At 33.0% G+C, this 23,559-nt stretch overlaps 2 protein-coding genes across 2 annotated transcripts; both read right to left on the reverse strand.

Moving 5' to 3' along the window:
* Nucleotides 1-1,483: 1,483 nt before the first annotated feature.
* LOC142619866 (uncharacterized) lies at nucleotides 1,484-8,030 on the reverse strand. Its single transcript, XM_075793205.1, has 4 exons — nucleotides 7,899-8,030; nucleotides 6,980-7,764; nucleotides 5,295-6,685; nucleotides 1,484-1,818 (listed from the first exon to the last, which is right to left on the reverse strand). Exons 2-3 carry the CDS (start codon nucleotides 7,623-7,625, stop codon nucleotides 5,388-5,390), a joined length of 1,944 nt encoding a protein of 647 aa, XP_075649320.1. The 5' UTR covers nucleotides 7,626-7,764; nucleotides 7,899-8,030; the 3' UTR covers nucleotides 1,484-1,818; nucleotides 5,295-5,387.
* A 6,500-nt stretch (nucleotides 8,031-14,530) lies between these two features.
* Nucleotides 14,531-20,541, reverse strand: LOC142619559 (putative metal-nicotianamine transporter YSL7). The gene is made up of 6 exons (XM_075792698.1): nucleotides 19,907-20,541; nucleotides 16,752-16,906; nucleotides 16,492-16,589; nucleotides 16,271-16,405; nucleotides 15,931-16,120; nucleotides 14,531-15,850 (listed from the first exon to the last, which is right to left on the reverse strand). Exons 1-6 carry the CDS (start codon nucleotides 20,307-20,309, stop codon nucleotides 14,738-14,740), a joined length of 2,094 nt encoding a protein of 697 aa, XP_075648813.1. The 5' UTR covers nucleotides 20,310-20,541; the 3' UTR covers nucleotides 14,531-14,737.
* Nucleotides 20,542-23,559: the final 3,018 nt, after the last annotated feature.

A 23,559-nucleotide genomic window follows, 5' to 3' on the forward strand; every position in this document is an offset into this window, starting at 1 on the left:
TATGGACGCTTCCCTCACGATCCCTACGATGTTCAAGACGTTCGAAATGATCTTAGGTTGTGATCCTTGTGACTCTGCATGGTGAGAGCCTAAGCTTGCCATAATATCCCTACCTCTTCTAGACTAAGTTCCCACGTACGGCGCCAATTGTAAGTGCACAAGTGCTTCCCCCAACAAGCAGTTATGGGCCCGAGCCCAATGAGCCTTAAACAATATGAATTTGTAGAGTGTGGGCTTGAAACCCAGGGTTAGAAGTGTGTGGGGATTGAATGACAAACTAAAGATTGCGAGTGTTTGGAAACGACAAGGAATATTGTAAATCGAGCCTTCGGATGTAAGCGTACCGTTCTTATATTATATTTTCTCTTTGTCTTTTTTCTTTTTAGGTTACAAAAAGTCCGTCCGTCTTTCCGTCGAGTTCCTCCTTAAATACTCCTCTTTTTAATCTTTGTACACGTGTTGCCCCAACTCCTCCTTAGCCTAGATATTTCTTTTCTTAGTGCCTTTGAACAAGTAACTGTAAGTTTCCCTTCCATTTGTGTCACTTCCCCATTAATGCGGCCAGGGTGGTAGGTGCAGGGTCTTTAATGTGGAGGTAGCAGCATTTATCTTTGACATTTTTCCAACATCGGTGCTTCTAGGACATTCAAGGGTTCACTCCCTCTAACCGTTGGTCTTGACCGTGTCATTCCCTAACCTTTACCATGAAGTCCCGGGTTCTCGGTGTCGTCAGGGGAAAAAGCATCCTCGTGGATCCTCGGCGTATGGACCGACCCGTAGTACTAACAAACCCTAAACCCAAGAGCAGGTCGGCCCACCTTAGCAAGACTCAACGGTCCATATTCCCATCAAGGTCTTTTTACTCCCCACAATAACATTATTAATTTCATTTATTAAAATATCTATTATTATTTTTATTTATTAAAAGATCCTTAGATATTGAGGATTTTAATCAGATGGTCTTCATTTCATTTATAAGTATAGTTTAGATTTTTTTTTTTTTGGTGTGTGGATTTAACAATATATATATTGTGTTAAAAGACTTTCTCAAAGGAAAATTCGATCTTTTAGCCATTTCCTTTCTCTCTTTCCTTCCTGGCCTAAAACCAAAAGTAAGTAGTGATAGAGTAGAGTAGAGTTTTCTAATCTCTAATTTCGCCTTTTGATCATTCATTTGCTTTTTATCCAATTCTTTTCTTTCTTCTGTCTTTCTATTATGTAAAAATAGCATAAACGGAAGCTATATAAAAGCCATATCATTGGGGAGCAGCCAAGTCCACATGAACTAAAAAAAGTCACAATTTTCTTTTTTATCTTCTTTACACGAAAAATTCTGAACATGATAATTACACCCATTGCCTGCCTTGCCTTTTGGCCATAAAAATGATTGATACCAAATAATTAATCATTTTTCTCCCCTTCTTTGCCAAAGGCAAGGCAAGAAAAGGAGGGATGGATGTATCACTTTCACTTTAAAATAAAATACAGCTCCGAACTTATTTTGCTTATATTATATTATAGACTCAAACATAAAAGTTTATTTACACTTTACAACACGCAAAAGACCTTTGCATTCCAAAAGACTCTACAGTTCATCTAAAATTTTCTGAGGATACACCTGCCCTAAAGCACAAGGAGATTCTTTACATAGCTCATAGCTGGTAACCAGGGATAATGGAGATAGGACTCCAAACGAGGGGGGCTAACCAAAAAAAACAAAAAAATCACCTGAAAATAGATACGTCCCTGCCGGTAAGGTAAGTATTGTACATGAGCTTCCCAGGACAAACTTGGGGAGCATCTTTTCTTGAAAATCATCTGAAAATAAACAATGATTAATATGGTAACACCCAACAAGAACATTTAGGACTAATTAAATGTGATGTGAAGAAGAGAGGTACTGTATTTGTAAAGAAAGGCTGCATATATAAATAGCAGCAGGGGGTTCATTCCAGAATTAATTCTTAACATTTATATATATATACTCCACCCTTCCCTGCTTACCATATTCATCCTTTGACTCACTCCACTACTAATTTTCCCTCAAGAATAATGACATGACATATTACAATACAATAAATAAGACATTAATTTTTACCATCTTTCAACAAGGAGTACTTCACTAAAATATTATCCTTCACATTTTAACATATTTCCAAGAGAATAAAAATGAGGTCGCGTCGCGTCCTACACCCACCAACTTGTATTTTTCACAAAAAAGATTCACAACCCATGCCACCAGTACTTATATTATGCTCAAGGACACAATATCAGCTACATAATTATTAGAAGAAAACTGTTTTAAAACTTTGTCATGCATGGATTGGTAAATTATAAGTTTATTTACGCAACAAGTAAAATATCATTTTGACTACAAGTATATGGTATACAATTACAAAAACTTGTTTTGAAAATGCTGATGTTAAACTGGACTGCTTAGATACTCAACCTATATTTCACCATACAAGTCTTATGATCATTAGTAGTTTTTCCAGATACTAACTAACTAACTACATCAATTAAATAAACCTGCAGTTCAAGACTAAGTTTAACGTCAAAATCATGTGATAAGTTAAACTTGATAGTTTACCAAGAGTTGTAAAAACAAATTATGACAAGCATGAAGGCCAAGAAATGCTTAGTAAATCACCTAACAATTATTTACTCTCCCTGTCTCTTTTTGTTGGTCTTGTTTAGAGAATTTAAAACATCATATAATGCATATCTTTCAAATAAAAAAGTATAATGTTTCCAAATTTACCCTCTTTAATTTCAAATTTTAAACTCAAATCAATATATCTATATTATTTATAAAAGAATTCCCCTCTTTGGAATGTTTGGATTGGACTTTTATGTGGTTCAAAAATACCCTTAAACCTTAGTTTATCAGGGAAAAAACTTGAGGAAAAAAATATATCTTCACCTCCACTTAAAATGCCTACAAAATACGACACCCTCTAACTAATCCATGTCTTCAAAAAAAACTTATCAAATTTTTTTTTTTTAAAGGGAAACTATGACACTAGATCAAAAATAAAAAAAGCCTAATCGCATGTGCAAAGCGCGTGTGATGAGGCTAGTATATATATATGCAGAGATATCATGCAGGAGAGCATGAGATTCTGCCATATGTTTGGATGAGTAGTTTTTCATTTATTCTTTCATCTCCATATTCTTATCAATGATCAATTTAAGCTATAAATGCAGAAGATTAAACAATTCTGGTTCCACCCCCTTTTCCAATTTCTTGAACTCTTTTACTTTTAATTTTATAAATTTAAAAAATGTAAAGTTTTCTCCATTCAATGTTAGTTTTTCATGTCATTTTTATATATTCCAATTTCACAAAATATCAAAGGGCCAAAAGAAAAGTAGGGAGAGAGAGAGATCCAAATACGTAGAGTAAAAAATCAGTGTTAATAAGAGTATGAAATTAGCTTTGGTTTTAGGTGCATATGATCTAAACTTTTCAACAACATTGTCAAAGCTTGATACAGTGCTTCAGCAGCATTTAGGGTTTCTAAAAAGTATGTTTGGAAAAGAGATAGAGCCTTTATCCGTGTTATTTGTGTTTATTTAGTATATTTTTAGGAAGTGCTTAATCTTTGTAAGTGAATGAGGTACTCAAATGTATGTAAAATTAAACTTGAGATATGAAATAGCATATTTTTATATTTCTCTATTCAATTGTTGTTATATTTTTAAGTCTCTTGACAAAGTACTTTTAGTTTTACAAATGAAAAATTATAAACCTTAAATATTTTATTTCAGCCTTTAAAAGTTCACATTTTTTTTTTTGAAATACTCCTAAGAAAAATATAAAGAAATAACAAGAAGTTTCGTATTGAAAAGGTCAAAAGTAAGAATGAAATCTACATGTATGCCTGATAAAATAAAATAAAAATCAATAGGCATGTGCTGTGGTGACATTTTTAGGGTTTAATTAAATATGATTACTTATGGATATACTAGATTACAATTTTTTTTCTTCATTATTTTAGTGACATATAATACATAATTGAAATTAATTTTCCAAACATTATTATACATATAAGTATTATAAAATAACTAATAATGAACACACACATTACATGGGATATCCACTAGTAAAATTAATGAATGAAGTGTATTCTTCAAATAAAGTAACGCTTTGTTTGTTTCAACATTAACATTTTCTAGAAAATAAATCATTTTTTAAAAAACTAAATAATTTTTCTATGTTTGGTAGCAACCTTAAAATGAGTTAGAAAACTATTTTTAAACTTCCCTTATTTAGCTAGGTGAGAGATAGAGTTGTTTTCCTTAAAATTTTAGTAAAAAACAACTCTATCTCACGTCAAACTAAATAAGGGACGTCAAGATATAGTTTTCCTGCGACCCATTTTTTCCTAATACCACCAAATACAAGAAAATGCGGAAAACTATCTTTATGTATATAAAGTTAGGAATGTTCAAATATTGTATGCATTGACTTTTAAAAAACAAACATATTTAGGGTGATCCCAAAATGGAATAGAAGACCAACAAAAAAAGATAGATGTAGAAAACAGCAGAAGGCTAGATGCCTCAATGCCGAGAACTAAGCCCAGAAGAAACCTACTTACAAGGGCAAGAACAGACATCAGTTAACAAATGCTAACATGCAGAAAGGCCAAACTTCTCAGTGAATGAGCATTAGGCCCTAAATCAACTCATCAACAACAGAAAGAACAGACATTTCAAATACATTGACATTTTATGCCATTTGGTGGCTTGGACCAAGTGGTAATCAGGTAATCATTATGGCACAAATAGTGAAAGTATAAAAGCTAAGCCCTAAATCAAATCCCAAAATTTTGGGTTCGGCTTACTGTTTGGAAACTAAAAGGAAGACAATTTAAATCATGGTAAGTAGCACCCATAGACGTGTAACTTTTAATTGCAATGTACTATAATGGCTGTTCTGGAACTGTGATTATGAACTTTATAACCTGGACAATTCTATTTTCCCCCTTTTTTTTCATGTTGGGGAAACTTCATTAGTCTTATGTGCACCTACTCATATGATTTTGTTCAAACTCCATGTGAATATCCTTCTAAACTTTATAGTGCTGTATCAAACAACAATACTCATGTCTGCATTATTCCTATATAAGATACAACCAACCCAATCATTTTCAGTGTTAAAAAGAGACAAAATCAGAGGACAATAACTGTAAGAGCAGATGACAAGGACCAGAGAAATCTAACACACACTACAATATAAACATATATCCTACATGTCATAAAAATGTAATTAATGGTAAACAACCCACCTTAGAGGATGAATGGGAGAAGGAAGCCTGCTGCATGGGATCTCTCAACCGTTTGAATTTCTCAAAGCAGGCTTGACATCTCCTTCAGAAGTTTCAATTTTCCTTTTCCCCATCCCCATTCTCTGAATAGAAAGTCAACTTCTCTTTTTCCTCTTGGAGTACTCGTAGCCTTTCTGTGAGCCGTTCAATCCCCATGTCAAGTTTTTCACTACTGATTGCAAATAGAGACTCTCTCCCTGAGTCAGAAAGCAAGCTTTTGCATTGTGAGTGACTCAACACTGAAAACTTATCACTCCTATCGAAATAACCTTTATGAATGTTGGGCTCAGTGACTGTCCTGCTTATGATTGGATGGTCACTTAATGTCTCCCTCGTCCAGTCCCCAGATGCTCCCAGTGTCACAGCACAATCTTTGAGTTCATCAACAACATTTCTAATTGATGACCCACTTTGATCTTTCAAAGTTTCATTTTTATCATCAACGACATGAACATCATAAACAACTGGTTCTGTATCGGGCATAGAACAATGGTGATTGCTGCCTGCTTGATCCTTATCATTCCGATATTTCTTGAGCTCCTCACCATCTAAAGAAAAATTTGTGTCAATGCCATTGCAAATTTGGGTTGCCTCACTTGTCATTTCTTGGCATTCTATGCTATTATCCATATTTTCATTTTCTTTACCTGTGAAAAAGACATTTTTCTCAAGAAGGCTATATCCTTGAATTTGACCTTGTTTCTCAACTATAGGAGCCTCATAATTTGAAGACCAATTTACTCTGTTTCCCACTTTCTTACCAATCAACATATTATTCTCAATCTGCAGCATTGGTTGTTCATTGTAAGACAAATCAAGGGAAGATGAAGGTCTTTGTCCCCAATTATCCATTGTATCATTTATATCACCTGTTGGCATCTCATTTTCTAAAAGACTCATCTGCCTGTACTCTTCAATTTTCTTCTCCAAAAAATGATTCTCCATCTCCCTCCTAAAAAGGATCTCTTTCAAAATATTCATCTCTTCTTCGTCATAATCACACTTTTCTTCTATCATCCTTTGGTACTGCCTCGATTCCATTTCTACTGATGCCTTATCCTGGTTCAAACGCGATATCATGGACATTGCTTCATCAGCAGCACTTGCAGCAGCTGCTCTTTCTTTTTCCAGTTCTAGGATAAGAGCAGCATGAGCAGCTTTCTCTTCTTCAAGAGCTAGTTCCAACATTCTGATATTATCCGCTTCATTTCCAACAATTTCCATATTGTCTGGAGCATTAGTTATGTACGTTGCAACTGAAGATGAGGCGCCCTCATCACATGATCTACTCAATTCAAAACTATGCTGGTTTCTTTCCCCCATTTCAATGCTAATAGGTCCAATGATTTCACCTAAATGGCATAAAACATCAGCAACCATACTACAATATTTAATATGTCTAGCCTAATTAAAGTTAGAGCTTCAAATGTAATCAAAATTCAATTTTCAACATTTTGAAGTTTTTTGACCTTTTGTACAGAAAGACCAATATATGAACAGAACTTTAAATGTTGTTTCTTGTCCAAATAGATTTAAATTGAAGTCCGAAACTCTTATAGTAGTCAATATCCTTGTTTAGTATTGCATTTAAATAGTCATATCACATTAAACATTAAAGACTGACAAGTTTAAATCATTTCACTCACCTGTAAAATCATCTTCTCTCACAGGTTCAGAACCTAAGCTTTCACTGTCTTTGCCTCTCATTTCACTGCCATGATAAGGAAAATTTGCAGCAACAACTGACTGCGAATCATCATTAGGCAAAACATAAGAGAATTTTCTGTTGCCAAGAGCAGTTTTCCTTCGTCGCCGACTTCCAGGCCTTTTCTTCAGATCCAAAACCCTCTTCCCCTTGGCATCAAACCCACTTTCCTTGTCAACACAGTTTTGCAATAGTGGACTATGAAATGATGAACTGCAAGACGCTTCACCCTCTAATTCAAGAACCCCATTTTCAAAACTTCCCTTTAAGACCAACTTCCTATCTAAACCGCATCCTTGATTCTTAAAATCAAAAGGTAACTTGCTCAATGCAGAGTTCACAACAGAATACATAATCGCTGTTGGCCAATCAAAGATCAAAGTGTGCCAGCACAAATTGCTATTTTTATAACCAAAAACCCCATTACAAGGACATGGCAGATACAGTCCAAAAAGGGTCAAGAATTTCGAGGTGAAAAACACATAAACTGATACACACAGCAGGAAATAAGCCAGAGAAAGGTGAAGAAACGCTACTATAAGACCACCAAAAGTCCATGAATGAAGCGGTTTAAATCGGAAATCCATTGTTTGTTGAAAATCTCAAAACCCCAAAGATTTACAGAGAACACAAACAAGAAGTAATTGATCATAACAACACATTTGGAGAAGTAGAACCTCAATACCCACCAACAAGAAGCAAATTGAGCAAGAAACAACAAAGACCCTGTAAGCAAAATGCAATATAATAATATGTATATTTATCAGAAATGATAAATTAGAAAACTTGGTTGAAGAGGTTAGCTTAGTTAATAAGAAAAGGAAGTAAAAAAAGAAAAAGAAGAAGAAGAAGTGAAAAACCTGGAACTAGAAGTGAAGTTGAAACTGCAACCCCATAAAGAAACGATTTTGAGATGAGATAAGGTTGATTCTAGCTACCGACTTCTTTCTTCCTCGCGTGGGCGTGGCGTACTGTTATTATTATTATTATTTCACAGCAAAAGGAAAAAGAGTAAAGACAACTCAACTCAACACAACACGACACAACATGACACAATGTTCATAAATCGTAATACACATACATCACATACAGGTACTTCACGGCTTTGTCTGTTCACCAGAGAAGTTGACATGGGAATTTGTATACGTACACGTGCTCTCACTTTCCACTGTTCCCACTTCTCTTAATTGTTGCTTCTTTACTTTATTTTAGAATGTTTTAAAATATACCCATCCTTTAAAAAAAGTAATTAAATAAATTTTTCTAACTTACCATTTACTTTATTTAAAAATTCAATACTATTTTTTACTATTAAAGCTTAAATTCATAATGATGTATTTGAAAACTTATACTTTTTAAAGTAAAAGGCAGTAAATTAAATGGTTTTTTTTTTTTGAAAAAATTGAGTTTTTTAAACATGACAAAGTACCCATTATAGGAGAGAGTGAAATAAACCAGCCTACAAGTTGGCTCAATTTGCTAGAAATATCCCGAATTACATTACCAATGTAGAGGAATCTTCTAATATTATTTCTTCTTAATTATTTTTGATGTAGAAGTAGAATGCATTTGATTTATGAGTGAAATTTGAAATATTCCCATAAAAAAAAAAGAAAAAAAAAAGAAAAGAGAATGGAGGTAGTAATGTTTTGTGACTACAATTATTCTTTTTTTTTTTAATAATATTACAAACACATTATTTTCACACGACATTTTCTATAATAGTTTGAAATTTTGAATTGATAGATTTATTATCTAGTGAATTAATATGAGCTTACCACTGACACCACTTTATCATCAATCATTAACAACTTGTCACATCAACAATTATGCAATATTGTTTGAAATTTATTGTGGCTCTAAATTTATTGTTCCCAGTCTAAACAAGGTTGGAGAAACAATAATACTATAAATGATTTAATTAACAATCATTTAATGTAGGTATAATTAGAATAAATTTATATAGCAATTCTATCTTATTTTGGGATGTTTTCAGATATTTTGAAGAGAATTTATTGATTTTGATCTAAAATAAGAGGGTTATAAAAGCTTAAATAGTAATAACTAGTACTTCATAACATATATATAGGTATAATTAAAAACAACCTCAATTTACACACATTTATTATTGGAGTTTGCCAACCATCATTTGACCCGCCGCCAATAAGAAGAAGAAACGAAGTAACGAAGGAGGGAGCCACAGCATTCTGATTCATACAACCTCATTATTCCCACTTTGATCAAATGCCCCTTTTGCTCACCTGTCTCTTTCTTTTAATGGACCTATCAATTTTGGCCAGAAGGAGTATATCATAATATCAATAACCTCAACGTCAACATCAACAACTAAAAAAAAAAAAAAAAAAATCACACGTACAGCATAAGGTAAAATTCACAAAAAGAAGAAGAAAAAGAAGAGACGTTTTCATTTGTTGGGCTAGTCTTTTGATCACGAATTAAATATCATGGCATTTTCTAAAAAATATAGAGAAATTTTGATAATTTTTTTTTTTTTTGTGGGTAGAGAATATCTTCTTGTGAATAAACAACACTCAGTTATCTTAATTAACATGAGTTCTAATTAACTTAATTGATAAAGTTTTTTATAGTTGAATAAGAGATCTAAATAAATTTTAATGTGTGACTTCAATTAAGAACTAAATAAATAAATAAAACAAATCAAGATCCATCCAAACGTTATTGAAAGTCCAACTTTAGTGAAATAAAAGAGAATGATATAGTAGGAATCATTCTTCATCTAGAATTTTGAAGATGAATGTGTGAGATAGAGGATTTAACAAATGACTTTACTTATATTTTTAAGTAAAAAATCCTTAATAATTACAAAAGGAATCAAAAGAGATCAAGCTTGTCAAAGATGAGAATTTCCAATTTGACTAGTTTTAACTTAACCTTTTTGCCTATTTTTTTAGGGTCCATTTGGGATCCGTTACTTTTGCTAAAACTGTAAATTTCTTGCTGAAAATATCGTAAATAAAAGTAAAAGTTAGCTAAAATAGTACAGTAGAATCTATGAATAGTACCAAAAAGTACAATAGCACCCATGAATAGTAGCAAAATAAACTGAATAGTAAAATAAGTTAGCAAGAATAATCTTTGCCAAATGAACACTTATTCTTCAATTTTTAATATGCACCAGATCAATCTAAGCTCCAATTCATAGTTAAACCGATCAATAAGACAAGTAATTGACTGTACTAATCTTCCTATAAGTCCTATGCACTTATTTTCTTTATTCATTAATTTAAAAAATAAAATAAAATAAAACCCATAAAAGAATTGGTTCCAATTTGTACATGTCATGAATGGTAGAAGAATGAATATTCAATTAACTCATCCAATAAGTTGATTCCTATGCAACCTTTAGCTACGAAGTATATATATAGTATACTGTATATCATAATTGAAGTAAGTAGTAGGACTTAAATGACAAGTAATTTTTAGATACTCTGGGAGAACGGTAAGGTCAATAATAAGTGTGAGAAGAAAGAGTACAATTTTACTATGCTTTGCGGATTGCCATTACGTAAAAGTTTTTCATGATGGCTTAGATGATGTATTCAAAGAAATGCAGTATTCTCTATTGATTGCAATCCATCAAATATTTGATAATTGTGGCCATAAATGCTTGCCTGTGCAGTGTTGACATTTGCATTTATTATGATACCAAAATTTTGCCGGACCAACCTCCAACCTCCACGGCTCCACCTCTGTGACTACCACCACAATGTTTCCACCCTTCACAAGACACGCTTCATGTTATCTCACATCCAACTCTTTATCCACTTCATCAATTACACCTAATCTCCAATGCCAACTGAGGATGTCAACAAGGCAACAACTCTGTCGGCATTTTGGATTGGATTGAACTTTGTTAGAATTTATAACAAATTGTCTGAGTAAAACTGTTTTAAGTGTTCCTTTTTTTTTTTTTATTTTTTTTTTTAGGTATAGAAGTAATAAGACAACAGTATAATGGGCTTAAAATTGGTTGGGCTTAAATTGGTTGGGCTTATACACTAACGACTCCCCTCAAAATTCAAGAAGGAGGATGAAAGACCAACTTGAATTTGGAAATAAGAACATCCTCGGGCTGTGACTTGGTAACAATGTTTGCAAGTTGATGTTGACAGTATGACAATTAATCTCAACTAGAAGGTTACCCGCGCGTTGCGCGGATAATGCTGTAAGCTTTTATGTAAAATGGTTTTTGAAATTTTTGTATATATATTATAACATAAATGGTGGATATTTTCATTGCTAAAATCACCTACAATTATAGTAGAAATTTCAGAGCATGTAGGCATATTTTGTTGTCTACCATCAGTTGATCGTAAACCAATTAATTGCAAGCATACATTATGCATATCAAACTCCTTGAACCTATCCCTTGTCATACGAAATTTCTAACCAAGGCATTGACCCTATGAAGCATCTTCAGTTGATCATAAACTAATTAATTGCAAGCATACATTATGCATATCAAACTCCTTGAACTTGTCCCTTGTCATACAAAATGTCTAACTAAGGCATTGACCCTAAGAAGCATCTTCAATAATATTTTAACTATAGCAGTGCTAAGGTTGCATAGTGATTCATGTCTAGGCAAAGCAACAAACACACTTTGATATTGTCAAGGCTCTTGCGGACAGTCATACATGATACTTGACCAATAAATAAATAAAGCAAGTAGTTTCAATGATGGTTGAGGTAGACATGATTCAACATATTTAACAATTTTTTAACCACCGCACACCCTTGGTGCGATGCTCACTCCACAAGTATAGTACTTATGGCGTGTGGGAGGCAAGAGTCGGGGTTCAAGTTTCCAAGAGGAACCTTCACACACATATACATTTAGATTAGGCTAGAATAGAAATTATATCTTCTATAAAAATAAATAAATAAATAAAACAACTTTTTAACAAAGGTGTACCAGTATAATATATTTAACAATTTTTTAATACCATTTTGAGTTTATATAGATTCTAGGCTACTTCAAATAATGGAGACACCACATAATTTTTTTCTGCCCACTTAGTTCTTAATTTGTACCTTTGGGGTTCTATTGTTTCTTTCTTTGTTCTTATTTTTAACAATTGAGTTTCTATCATTTAGTAGGACATAGAATATGTGTAGATTGTGGTGATTATTTTAAAAATTTGCTACCAAATAATACTTAACCCCTCAATAGGTAAAAGAAAATTATTCACCTAAAAATAATAACTTCTTTCTTACCCGTAGCTAATTTAATTTGTTTCATTTATGTCAATTATATAGGCTACTACATCATACAACCAAATAAAAATTATAAATTTTCTGTCAAGCATTTTATCAAATACTATGAATTCAAAATAAAATATATGATTACTCTTGGGCTCTTTGCACTTTGAATCCCACAAAAGTTTTGCCTCCATTGGCGCTTTGAATGTGACCCAATCCATAGAGATACATGTATTTGTGCTCCGACTGCATGTGGCTTGGAGGAGCTTGACTTATTGATTAAGCTTGATTTATTGATTAAGCTTCTTCTTCATTGATCTTTCTACCTGCCCAACAAAACCAGATTAGTTACTCAACCTGTCTTTGCCTTAGGGTCTAAATATTACCCAATTCAACTAATTTTCTTAATCACATCCTCATGTAACATATTTAAATCACTCACCAAAAGCCAAATCATAAATTACAAAAACAGTGTGGCTCAGTAAAAATCTCAACCAGTAAACAGTTCAAATGAAAAGAAACAAACCACCATCTAGTTCGATTATCAAAAACCCATTACCAAACAACAACAAAGAATGAACAAATTGAGCATTAGTATTTTGTACCTCTTAGATACTGAAGAAGGGTTTGATAAATTAGGGGCTGGTGGCATTTTCTCCTTGTGTTTAGTTACTTTAGTCCCCGGCCAAAACATGGTAAAGTTGAAGCTTCAATCTACCCGAGTCTATCTTCCTTTAAACATTGCAAACAGCAAACTTAGTATCCCAAATAAAATTTTGAAAAAAAAAATTGAAAGAAAGAAACAAAGAGAGAGAGTTGGCAATATTTATTTATTTACAAACACTAAGAAAGAAGCTTTTGTCCATGAACTCAAAGAGGAATCGTTGATCCATCAATATATAATTTTCAAAAGAAATAGGTACAATAGTGTGCGTTTAATTGAAAGGGGAAGTGAAAGAGTTTTTTGTTTGTGTTTTTGCGAGAAGAAGTGAAGAGTTAAGACTTAAGAGACGTAGAAAGAACTGAAGAGTTAAGAAAGAGAATGAATGAAATTTAAAAAATTTAAGATGGGTTTGATTTCAACAGAAATTACTTGGAAAGTATAATATTATTGTAAAGGTGTAATAGTGCAAAGCTTGGTCTCACTTTGCCAGGTGCTTATCCATAGTGTGCATTTAAATTTGAATGGGGAAGTGAAAGTTTTTTTTTTTTGTCCGAAAGAAGTGAATAGTCTTTTTTTTTTTTTTTTTTGATGGAAAGAAGTGAAGAGTTAGGAGAGAGGAAGAAGTGAATTGATTTTTGATGAAGCAATAAGTGCTAAACATAAAAGCTGCATTGTTTTAATTTTTGAAGTTGGAAAACATCATTTCATAATAAAAAGGATTGCAAAGAACTCATATAGAGCGCCACATGGCAGAACCTCATGCATTATCGCATGAGGTCTCTGCTTTTATATATATATTGATGTGCTATTTGTGAATTTCATATCTTAATTGTGTAGATTTGATTGGTTCATAAGTGATACAAGTAGTCCCAATTATTATACTAATCTAGTTTTTTTAAAGTAATGTAAGTGTGACTAGCGTTTTTCCTTATGCCATTACAAATAATATCAAAGAAAATCTAGTAACGAGGGTAAGAGAATATATCCTTTTAAAGTTGAAATTTAAATATGACCATTTTACAAATAAACACATACTCAAATTACTCATCTTGTGAGCTTAGCATTACTGCTAATAATTTTCTGCTTAATATTCATTAGATTGCTATTATCAAACGTAGGCTTTATAACAAAACCAACAGAGTAATATTATTCAAAACAAACAACTAATACTCATCCAAATCTAATAAGACTTCTAATTAGTTAAGGTTGTTGCTGCCATCTTCAACTTATCCCAAGCAATTTCATGTCATCCGTAACAATATTTTACTCAATTTATATTTTCAAGCCATCAAATTCTTCAACTAATTCTTACACTGTCAAATTCTTCAAGCAATTCCCATCTTTGCCTAGAGAGATGATGCAAATGTATCCCCCACGAAGTTTCGCAAAATATCAATTCTCAGTTACACTAACAGCATAATCTGTACCAGCCATAACATTAGTGTTTAACAATATTCTCTATAAGTCAAAGCCACCTAGGGAGACGTGGTGGAAAAACAGGGATATGTAAGCAGCAAAGAAAATAAGTTATCCAGTATTCCAGAAATAATATTCACATCTGCCCACAAGGGAGAGAGAAAAAGAGACGAAGTAAAAATTTACCTTCCTGGTATTAAAGTCTGGTAAAAACATACATGATCTTCTGATCACATTTATGGCTGCTTTGCTATACCTATTCTATTCTTGTCTCCACACCAGAAATTAAAGCTAAAAAAAAATCAGTGTTATTTTACAAGTCCTTGGATGCACCAGGTTGACTTCACATTCATTTCTTATATACTAAACTTAGCCCTATGATCCTAAGAATGTATCAACCTTAGCATTATTCCCTCTTGACAGAAACTTCATACAAATTGGTGGCTTAACCCCAGCCAGAGCAAGGATAGAAGCAGGCAAAGTCCATATCCCATCCCCACATATCAAACCAGAGGCTACCGCAGGTGCTAATGCATCTGCCTTGGCCTTGTTTATTTTTTCCCACACAAACAATATTAAGCTTCCAAGACACATATCAATGGCAAAATATGATCCTATATAGAAAGGTATTGCCATAGCCATTGGAAGTGGAATGAACCGTCCCCACTTTTTACCCACCAAATCTTTAATCAAATTGATTAGAATGGCTGCACCAAAGAACACATAACAGAGTAGAAGGCAATTCTTTGGCAGACTTGAGAAGCCCTTTACCCCCAACAAAACAATGTTGCGGAACACAACAGCATTAGGAGCAGGGTATTGACTTCCAGGTTGCCCAAGGTCATCAAAGGCCTTGTAAAATAGCCAAAACACACAAGGGGAAATCACACAGCCCATTGCTGTGCCGATTATTTGGCTCACAAACATAGAGCGGGGTGAAGCCAGTGTCAAGTAGCCAGTCTTGAAATCCTGCATTAAGTCAGAGGCTGTCGAGACAATGTTCATCATTACTCCACAAGCTGCTAGGCCTGCAAGAACTCCACCATGTGCGGCACCCGCCCATGCTCCAATAATAAAGATGGCAAGCTTTCCGTATGTGGATGCAAGGGACCAATCAGTGAGCCCACAACCATATGCATTACAGAAAGCCAATGCGGGTGCGAATATATAGATGACGAATATGTAATACCATTTGAGTTGGTGAAAGATATGTGGAAGAGTGGCCATAGAGATGGAAGCAATAGCAACATAGCCTCCAACAGCAAACATTATTGGAATTTGATCTTTGAGAAAGAGTTGGGTCCGTCGCTTGTCATCATATGAGAGCTGAGACTGAGAGCTCACATCAGAAGAATGGTCTGCAACAGGGAGTTCAGAGCTCACATCTTTGTACCGGAGCTGATGAAACAAACCTAAGAGGGTTCGACTTAGAACCTTGATGAAGTTATATAGACCATCTCCCAGGATCATGGCTATGGCGATAAATACCTGTATAAAGCTATAATAAATTAATTTCTTCAATAAATAAAAAAGCCTTCATGAAATTGTCTCTTTGAGTGGGAATTTACCCTGTAACCTTGAATACCACTCATGCTGCCTGAGCTGAGGTCTGCACTATACCAGTCACCTTTTCTATCTTCTATGAGGGGCCACATCAGACCCCAAGAAATAATCCCTCCAAGCAGAACTGATATATTTACAATATAGGGGCAAATCATTCCCACACCAACATATGTTGCTGAGAAATCAAAAAAAAATCTGCAGATAATCACAAATTAGTGTTAGCCAAAACATTCATAAAGAATAGGGCTTAGTTGAAGCAAAAAGCCTACTAATGCAATTTATTCTTTGCATAAAGTAAAATGAACTTACTATTAAAAGGAAAGTGGAGGGTAGCTATTGATTTACCTGTTATCAAACGCTTTAAGCCCTAATGAAGGAAAACTTGCAAACCCACAATTATCTCCAGCAGTATAGAACCACTGAAAGAAACCCCATAAAAAGCTGAAGGTGAAAAATTTGCCCAACTCTCTCACTTGTTTCCTGGAAAAGTAGAATCATTGAAGAAAGATATTGTAAATTTTCATTTCGCATTTAACTAGAAGCCATTAAGTGCCACACTGCCTTACTTTGCTAGCTTGGCTCCTTGAGGTGTGTGGAAGCTGTTGATAAGATGAGCAGTTGCAGAACCACTTGGATACGTCAGTTTGAAGTCTATTATCATAATCTGACACCAACCGTAATCCACATCATTGGTGAAAAATATGCACTATGACAAATTTTACTTGTGTTTAATGAATTATTTCCAAAGTTGTTTTTCTTTTCTTTTTTTTTTTCCCCATCAATGAAAAGTGTATATTCACTGAACATGCACAAATATTCTGCTTACCTTTCGAAGAGGCACCACCGAGAAGAGTCCAAGAAAGCTGACTACAAAGAGAAAGCCAATGATCCATCCCAAAGATAGTTTTTTGAAATCAAGTGTATCTGTTGATTGTTTGGCTATACGTTCACTCATTGCAAAGAGGTAGCTTCCAAAACCTCCTGTCAGTACATATCAATTAAAAGATAGAATTTTCAGTCTACTAGGAACAGTCAAGTTCGAGAAAAATGTTATTGATTCTAAATTATACAAAATAATTTTTGTTTGTTGTATAGATTGGGTCATATTTTCATCATGAAACATGTTTAGAAACTTGACACAACAAAACTTGGAGTTTTGGTGCAACACTCTACTTTCCAGATCATGATATTAAGACAAGTTAAACATATCTTCGTACAAGAAAGAAATAGAAGGAAAAATTAAATCTCATATATATTTAAGGAGTCATCATATATTACATAGGTTAAAGGGGCCACCCGTTGTCACAGAAAAACAACTCTGCTTAGGCTTTATTAAATTTATGCTGAGATGTGTACTAAGCTACTAAATAATGCAGGTCTGCCAGATACAAAAAAAAAAGCTCAATTTTGTCAAGTCTATTCAAATGAAACTTGCAAGGGCAAGTGGGGATTGGATTAAAGGTGTTAACCACTATTTTTAAAATTCAACCAAGCTGAAACACCCCAATGATATATTTAACTAGCCTCATTTACACCCTCATTTTCACTGAAGTTAAAAATTTCAGCTCTTTGTATATTATAAAAATAGTTTTGATTAACGCAGGATATATTTTACATGTTAAGACTTAAAAAAAAAAAGCACATCTTAATGCGGAAATGAAAAATGCAAAAGGGGAAAAAAGTGGATTAGAATGAACTACTTGTCATGAAAGAGTGATAGGTGTTTCTTACAAAGCTCTTCAACTATAAAAGAGCAATATGTTTGTACTTCCCCAGAGTAATTTTTGAGGGTGATTCAAAAAAATTTATTGTCTTTTTTATTTTAGGAGGTACACCCTCCAGCTGGAAAGTGCAAGGCCTAATTTAGGATATAATCAATCTCTCACATTCTTTTGAGTCTTGTATTTTTGTTTGGGTCCTCAGGGATGTATTGGCTCACGCCTTGTGTAAGTTGGCAGTGACAAACTCTTTTGCTGGCTTTGTCGTGAACCCCTCACAAGCTGCCAGATTTTGGAAAGCTTTGCGTGTGGATTTCCCACTGTATTACTTCGTTTTGTTTTCTAATACAATTCAGTTATTTTACCAAAAAAAGAAAAGAAAAAAAGAGTAGCAAATAACTTCTGCCTGTCTCTCAAACCACAAATACAAGATCATGGTCAGTGGGAACCAAGATGAGGACTAAAATGGCCTATGGATAACAACGAACCTTTTAAGAATATGTGCAAAGGAAGATTACATGCTTTTTCCTACTTAAATTTTTTTCTCCCCTCATTTTATCATGGTTTTTCCATATGCTCTTCTTATTTTATTTATTTGTTTGTTAATGGGTGAACTGGAATCTTTCTACTAAGTTACAAAACAATTTAGTTTTTTGTGCCATTTCACTGTCCACATGCATCATCCTATGAAAAGAGACAAGATAAAACCGGACAATTATGTAGCTTAAAAAAAGGAGGACTTTAAAGTAGCCGATTTTTTTGACTCCTTAATTATATAAAATCAAAATATGTCCAAAAATCAGGGATATGTGAGGCTCTAATGCCGTGCGGCGATTCCTGATACTGATAAGTATGACAGTTTTGACTTGTAAAAAGGAAGATAGATGGCAGTCACTACACTAACAAAGTAAAAGTCAGATTTATGCTTTTAGCATATAGATAGGCAAAATTTTTCAAATAACTATAAAAATCAAACTATATCATTAGTTAGCCAAAGTTTGAAACAAATTTGGTATATAACAAATCGAGTCCCTTAGACTCGATTTTGGAATGCTAAATCGAGTGCACAGATCTCGATTTCAACCTCATTCGGAGCTGATGTGGACACCTGGTCCACGTCGGCATAGAAATCGAGTTCTACGAACTCGAGTTCTGTCAAATAGAAATCGAGTCCGTAGGACTCGATTTCGTATCACCTAAACCCAGACATCGCTGAAGAAGAAAACGTTGAAGAACCAGAGATGAAGAAATCAAAACCCATGCGTCGAAGAAGAAGAAGAAATCAAAACCCAGAAATCAAAACCCATGCGCCGAAGAAATCAAAACCCAGAAATCGCTGAAGAAGAAAACGCTGAAGAACCAGAGATGAAGAAATCAAAACCCATGCGCCGAAGAAGAAGAAATCAAAACCCAGAAATCCGATCAAAACGCCGAAGAAGAAATCCAGAGAACAAAACATCGAAGAACACCGAGTGGAGAGTGGGTTTGATTCGTTTTGGATTTGATTAGTTCACGAGTTTTTGGGGCTTGGAAGTGGAGAGTTGCTGAAACAACACTCGGTTTTTGGGGCTTGGCTTGGAAGAACACCAAGTTGGTTTTTGGAACAACGCTCAGTTGCTGAATAGAACGTAAATTTCTGAAACAAAATGAAATCGAGTCCTAAGGACTCGATTTCTATTTGACAGAACTCGAGTCCTCTGGACTCGAGTTTTATGCCGACGTGGACTCCCTGTCCACATCAGCTACAAACGACCTTGAAATCGAGTTTATTACCCTCGATTTAGCATTCCAAAATCGAGTTCAAAGGACTCGAATTGTTAGATACCAAATTTGTTTCAAACTTTGGCTAACTAATGATATAGTTTGATTTTTATAGTTATTTGAAAATTTTTGCCATATAGATATGTTACAATTAAAAAGGAAAAAATAAAAATAAAAATAAAAATAAATGGGGAAGAGGAAGAATATAATCTGATTCAAGGATTTTAGCCATAGATCAAGTTTGCAATAAATTTGTTAATTCAATGGTTTTGCCTACACATATTCTCAAAACCATTTAACTCGTATTATTCAACGAACAAATTAAAATTTCTACTCTATATTTTTTCTTTCTTAATGATTGATTTTCGACTAAAACCAATAAAGTGTCAGTTTTTGTGGAAGAGACATTGGCATCACACAAAAACCCGACTTCTAAATAATCCACTAATATCAAAACAAGAAAGTAGAGTAGTTGTGAAGGGTAAAAGAAAAGAAAGCATACCACTAAAGGCGATTCCGGAGGAGGCAACAACACAGGTCTGGATAACAGTGTTTTCTTGCCTTGTAAAGGGCTGTCTCAAAAGGCCAGATTTGTGAAGTAACTTGGTCCAAGTCTTGACGAAGAAGAAGCCCAAGAGTCCAGCAGAGACATTGAGAGAAGGTATAATACCTGTGGTGAGATTGAGTTTCATGACTATGACGCTGAACAGTATGCTCAACACAAAGCTCACCACAAAGGCTCTCAACGTCAGCTGCTTTCTCCATGACGGCACCTCTTGGTTCTCAAATATCCTCTCCACTGACAGCTCTTCTTCTTTCAGCTGCTTCTTCTTCTTCTCCTCCTCCTCCTCCTGGTTGTGATTTTCTGGACCAAAATCATTCTCCTCCCTCTCATTTTTACCCATAACTTCTTTTCCTTTTTATGGGTTGGAATCTCAACTCTCAAGTATGTGAATGAATCTAAAATAAAGCTGGTGGTGGTGGTGCTTATCTTAAAAAAATGATAAGGGATGAGGAAGAAAATAGGTTGCGTCTGTTTACATTTCAAACAAGATAGGTTGCGTCTGTTTACATTTCAAACAAGATAAGAGATAAGGAGATTGAAAATTGATGAAAAAGTGAGTTTAATAGGATGTTATAAATTGTGAGCTTTTATTTTTATGAATATGTCCCTATTAATTGAAAACTGGTAGTGAAAAAATTTAGTTATAAAATTAATTATAGTTTAAATATGTAACCTTATTCAATATGTCAAATTAGTTGTAGTTTGAATTTTATGTTTTTTACGCTTTTAATATATATGTCAAATTTTATGTAAATTAGATATTATTTTCTATATGATCTATAAGATTATATTTTATGCATAATTTTAAATTATAAAAACTTGCAATTTAAATAATTTATTGATGGCATAGTTATTCATTTTTAATTTTTTAGAAATTTTGTAAGTATGGAGGATATAATAAGAAAATGTAATTCAATGGTGAATTCATCAAAATTCATCTCTAATAAAAAGATATTAAGTAAGGTTGTAACCTTAATGCTACAACTAATTTTGTAGCTAAACTTTGTCCAAAGTTATAAGTGAGCAAGGAGCTAGGGAAGGAATATTTTGGGACATTTAAGACTTAGAGCACTCACATTGGTGGATACATAATAGAAAAAAATGTAAAATTTACACAATTTTAACTAGTAAAATAAACCCATGTCAGATAGTGTAAAAGTTTGTAACGCTCTGTTTGTTTTAGCAATGATGTTTTCTAGAAAATAAGTTATTTTCTAAAAAGCATTTTCTATAAAACTATCTCATTTTCTAATGTTTGATAGAAATTTTAAATGAGTTGAAAAACAACCTCATAACTTCCCTTATTTAGCTTGCTGTGAGATAGAATTGTTTTCCAAAAAAATTTAATGTAAAACAATCTCCAAAAATAAGCCATACTTTTTATGTTGACCAAAGATAGTTTTCATTTGACTCATCTTTTTTTATGCTACCAAATACTGGAAAATAAGGAAAACTATTTTTACACAAGGTTTTCCATTGAAACAAACGGAGCATAAAAATACAAATGAGTTACAGTAACTGTGTAAATATACACTGTTATTGCAGTTTTGTGTCCTATTATTTTATTAGTTTTCATGTTTTTTATATTATTTCATGCTCTCCCACACCGCTACTCTCTTTCCTCAGTCATCTCTCATCTCTCACTACTTAGCACTCGTCCTATCTCTCTCTCGAGCTTCCCTCCCAATCAATTTTCACCTTCACAGCCTTTTTTCGATTAGGAACTTAGTTTAATTTTTTCTTGGTAGTGCCAACTAGACTAGCCTTTTTTCTTGTGTATCGACTAGGCGGCACTGATCTTCTTCGCAAGGTGTTGTGCTCCTGGACTTTGTGTCTATACTGGGTAGTGTTGATAAATTTGTACAAGTCTAAGTCTAATTTTCAATTTCAGAAGCGTTACTTTTGATTGATTTATTGTTGTGAAAATTTTGTTTTGTTAGCTAAACAAATGGGGTTTGATACTGTGCCTATCAAATGGGCATCATTGATTTGGTTGTTTAGGTTGGATTCATTAGCTGATGTTGTTTGGTGATGACTGACATTGTTTGGCGGAGGGGAAGGGAGAATATGGGATAAAGAAAAAAGAAAAGCAAAGAAAAGACAAATTAAAATATAATATTTTAATAAAATATAGCGTAGAATACATAATTTGATGTTGGAGTTTTGGAAAAGTTGCTATGTAAAATAGAAAAAAAGAAGTTTTATGCTAAAATAAACAATAATTTTTATACAAATTGATGTGAATGTTTTTAAAGTTTACGGCTTGTAAAATTTTTCAAGTTTACTACTTAACAACTTGAAATCCTCTTAAATGGAAATCTATATATAATAATAATAATAATAATAATAATAATAATAATAATAGTAGTAGTAGGTGAAATTGAGAAAAAATAAAATAAAATTCTAAATTGAAGTCTAATTTTGTGCCACATGTCTTATCTAATTTTAAATTTATGTGTTAAGTGAATTATTAAGTGCAAAAATCAAAGAGTCTAAATTGAATTTTAATAGAAGTTCAATTTTGTGCCGTGTGCCCCATCTAATTTTTTAATTTTTGTGGAAAGTGAATTATTGGGTGCAACAACCGAAGAGTTTAGATTCAATTAGATTCTAAATCATGTCTAATTTTGCGGCATGTGTCTCATCTAATTTTTTTAAATTTTTGTATCAAGTGAATTATTAGGTGCAAAAATCAAAGAGTCTAAATTCAATTTAGAATTCAATTAGATTCTAAATTGAATTTTAATTGAAGTTCAATTTTGTGTCATGTGCCTCATCTAATTTTTTAATTGTTATGGTAAGTGATTTAATTTTTATGGTAAGTGAATTATTGGGTGCAAAAATTGAAGAGTCTAGATCTAATTAGATTCCAAATCATATATATATATATATATATATATATATATATATATATAATTGTGATTAATTTTAAATATACATGTGTATATGCATAGAATTACACGCTAGTATAGATAATAGAACACTCAAATGATATTAGCTTCTCCATTACATGCTAAATTCAAAATTGCAGAAGATAACGTGTGCAAAAGTCATTGTAGTAATGATCAAACTTTAATCAACGGAGTAGACTTAGGCATCTAGCCATGATACAGCCATTTAATACCATTGAATTGTTTTATTGATATAAAAGCAAATTTTTTTTTTTTTGGATTTAGGTACAATTATTTAAATGCAGTGGTATACTTTAGGAATTTTGGTTGAATTCAAACACATAATAATAATTAAATTCAATATATTTAAATTTAGTTAAAAAAATTAAAATAATCACTTGAAAAAATTAAACTAAATATTATTTTTGAGCATTTGTTTGAGATCTACTTATTTTGTTAAAATTGAAATTTTTTTGTTAAAAATACTGTAGATAAAAGTAAAATTTAATTGAAATAGTATAGTAAGATCCATAAATAATACTAAAAAATACAGTAAAACTTATAAATAATAGAAAAAATAAATGGCAAACTACATATTTAGTCCTCAACCTTTACACCATATGTCAATTTGATCCTTAACCTTTTAACTATGTCAATTTGGTCCCTGACATTTTGATATTGTGTCAAAATAATCATTGC

The sequence above is a fragment of the Castanea sativa genome, chromosome 12 (genome assembly GCF_040712315.1).
Source record: "Castanea sativa cultivar Marrone di Chiusa Pesio chromosome 12, ASM4071231v1".
Lineage (NCBI taxonomy): Eukaryota > Viridiplantae > Streptophyta > Magnoliopsida > Fagales > Fagaceae > Castanea > Castanea sativa.

Excerpts from the sequence above, each read along its gene's own strand:
- LOC142619866 (XM_075793205.1), bottom strand. The coding sequence starts at position 7,625 with ATGGATTTCCGATTTAAACCGCTTCATTCATGGACTTTTGGTGGTCTT. Across the intron at positions 6,686-6,979 it reads GAGAGAAGATGATTTTACAG|GTGAAATCATTGGACCTATT; the intron begins GTGAGTGAAATG and ends TATGCCATTTAG.
- LOC142619559 (XM_075792698.1), bottom strand. The coding sequence starts at position 20,309 with ATGGGTAAAAATGAGAGGGAGGAGAATGATTTTGGTCCAGAAAATCAC. Across the intron at positions 16,590-16,751 it reads CGGTGGTGCCTCTTCGAAAG|ATTATGATAATAGACTTCAA; the intron begins GTAAGCAGAATA and ends GGTTGGTGTCAG. Across the intron at positions 16,406-16,491 it reads CAAGGAGCCAAGCTAGCAAA|GAAACAAGTGAGAGAGTTGG; the intron begins GTAAGGCAGTGT and ends CTACTTTTCCAG.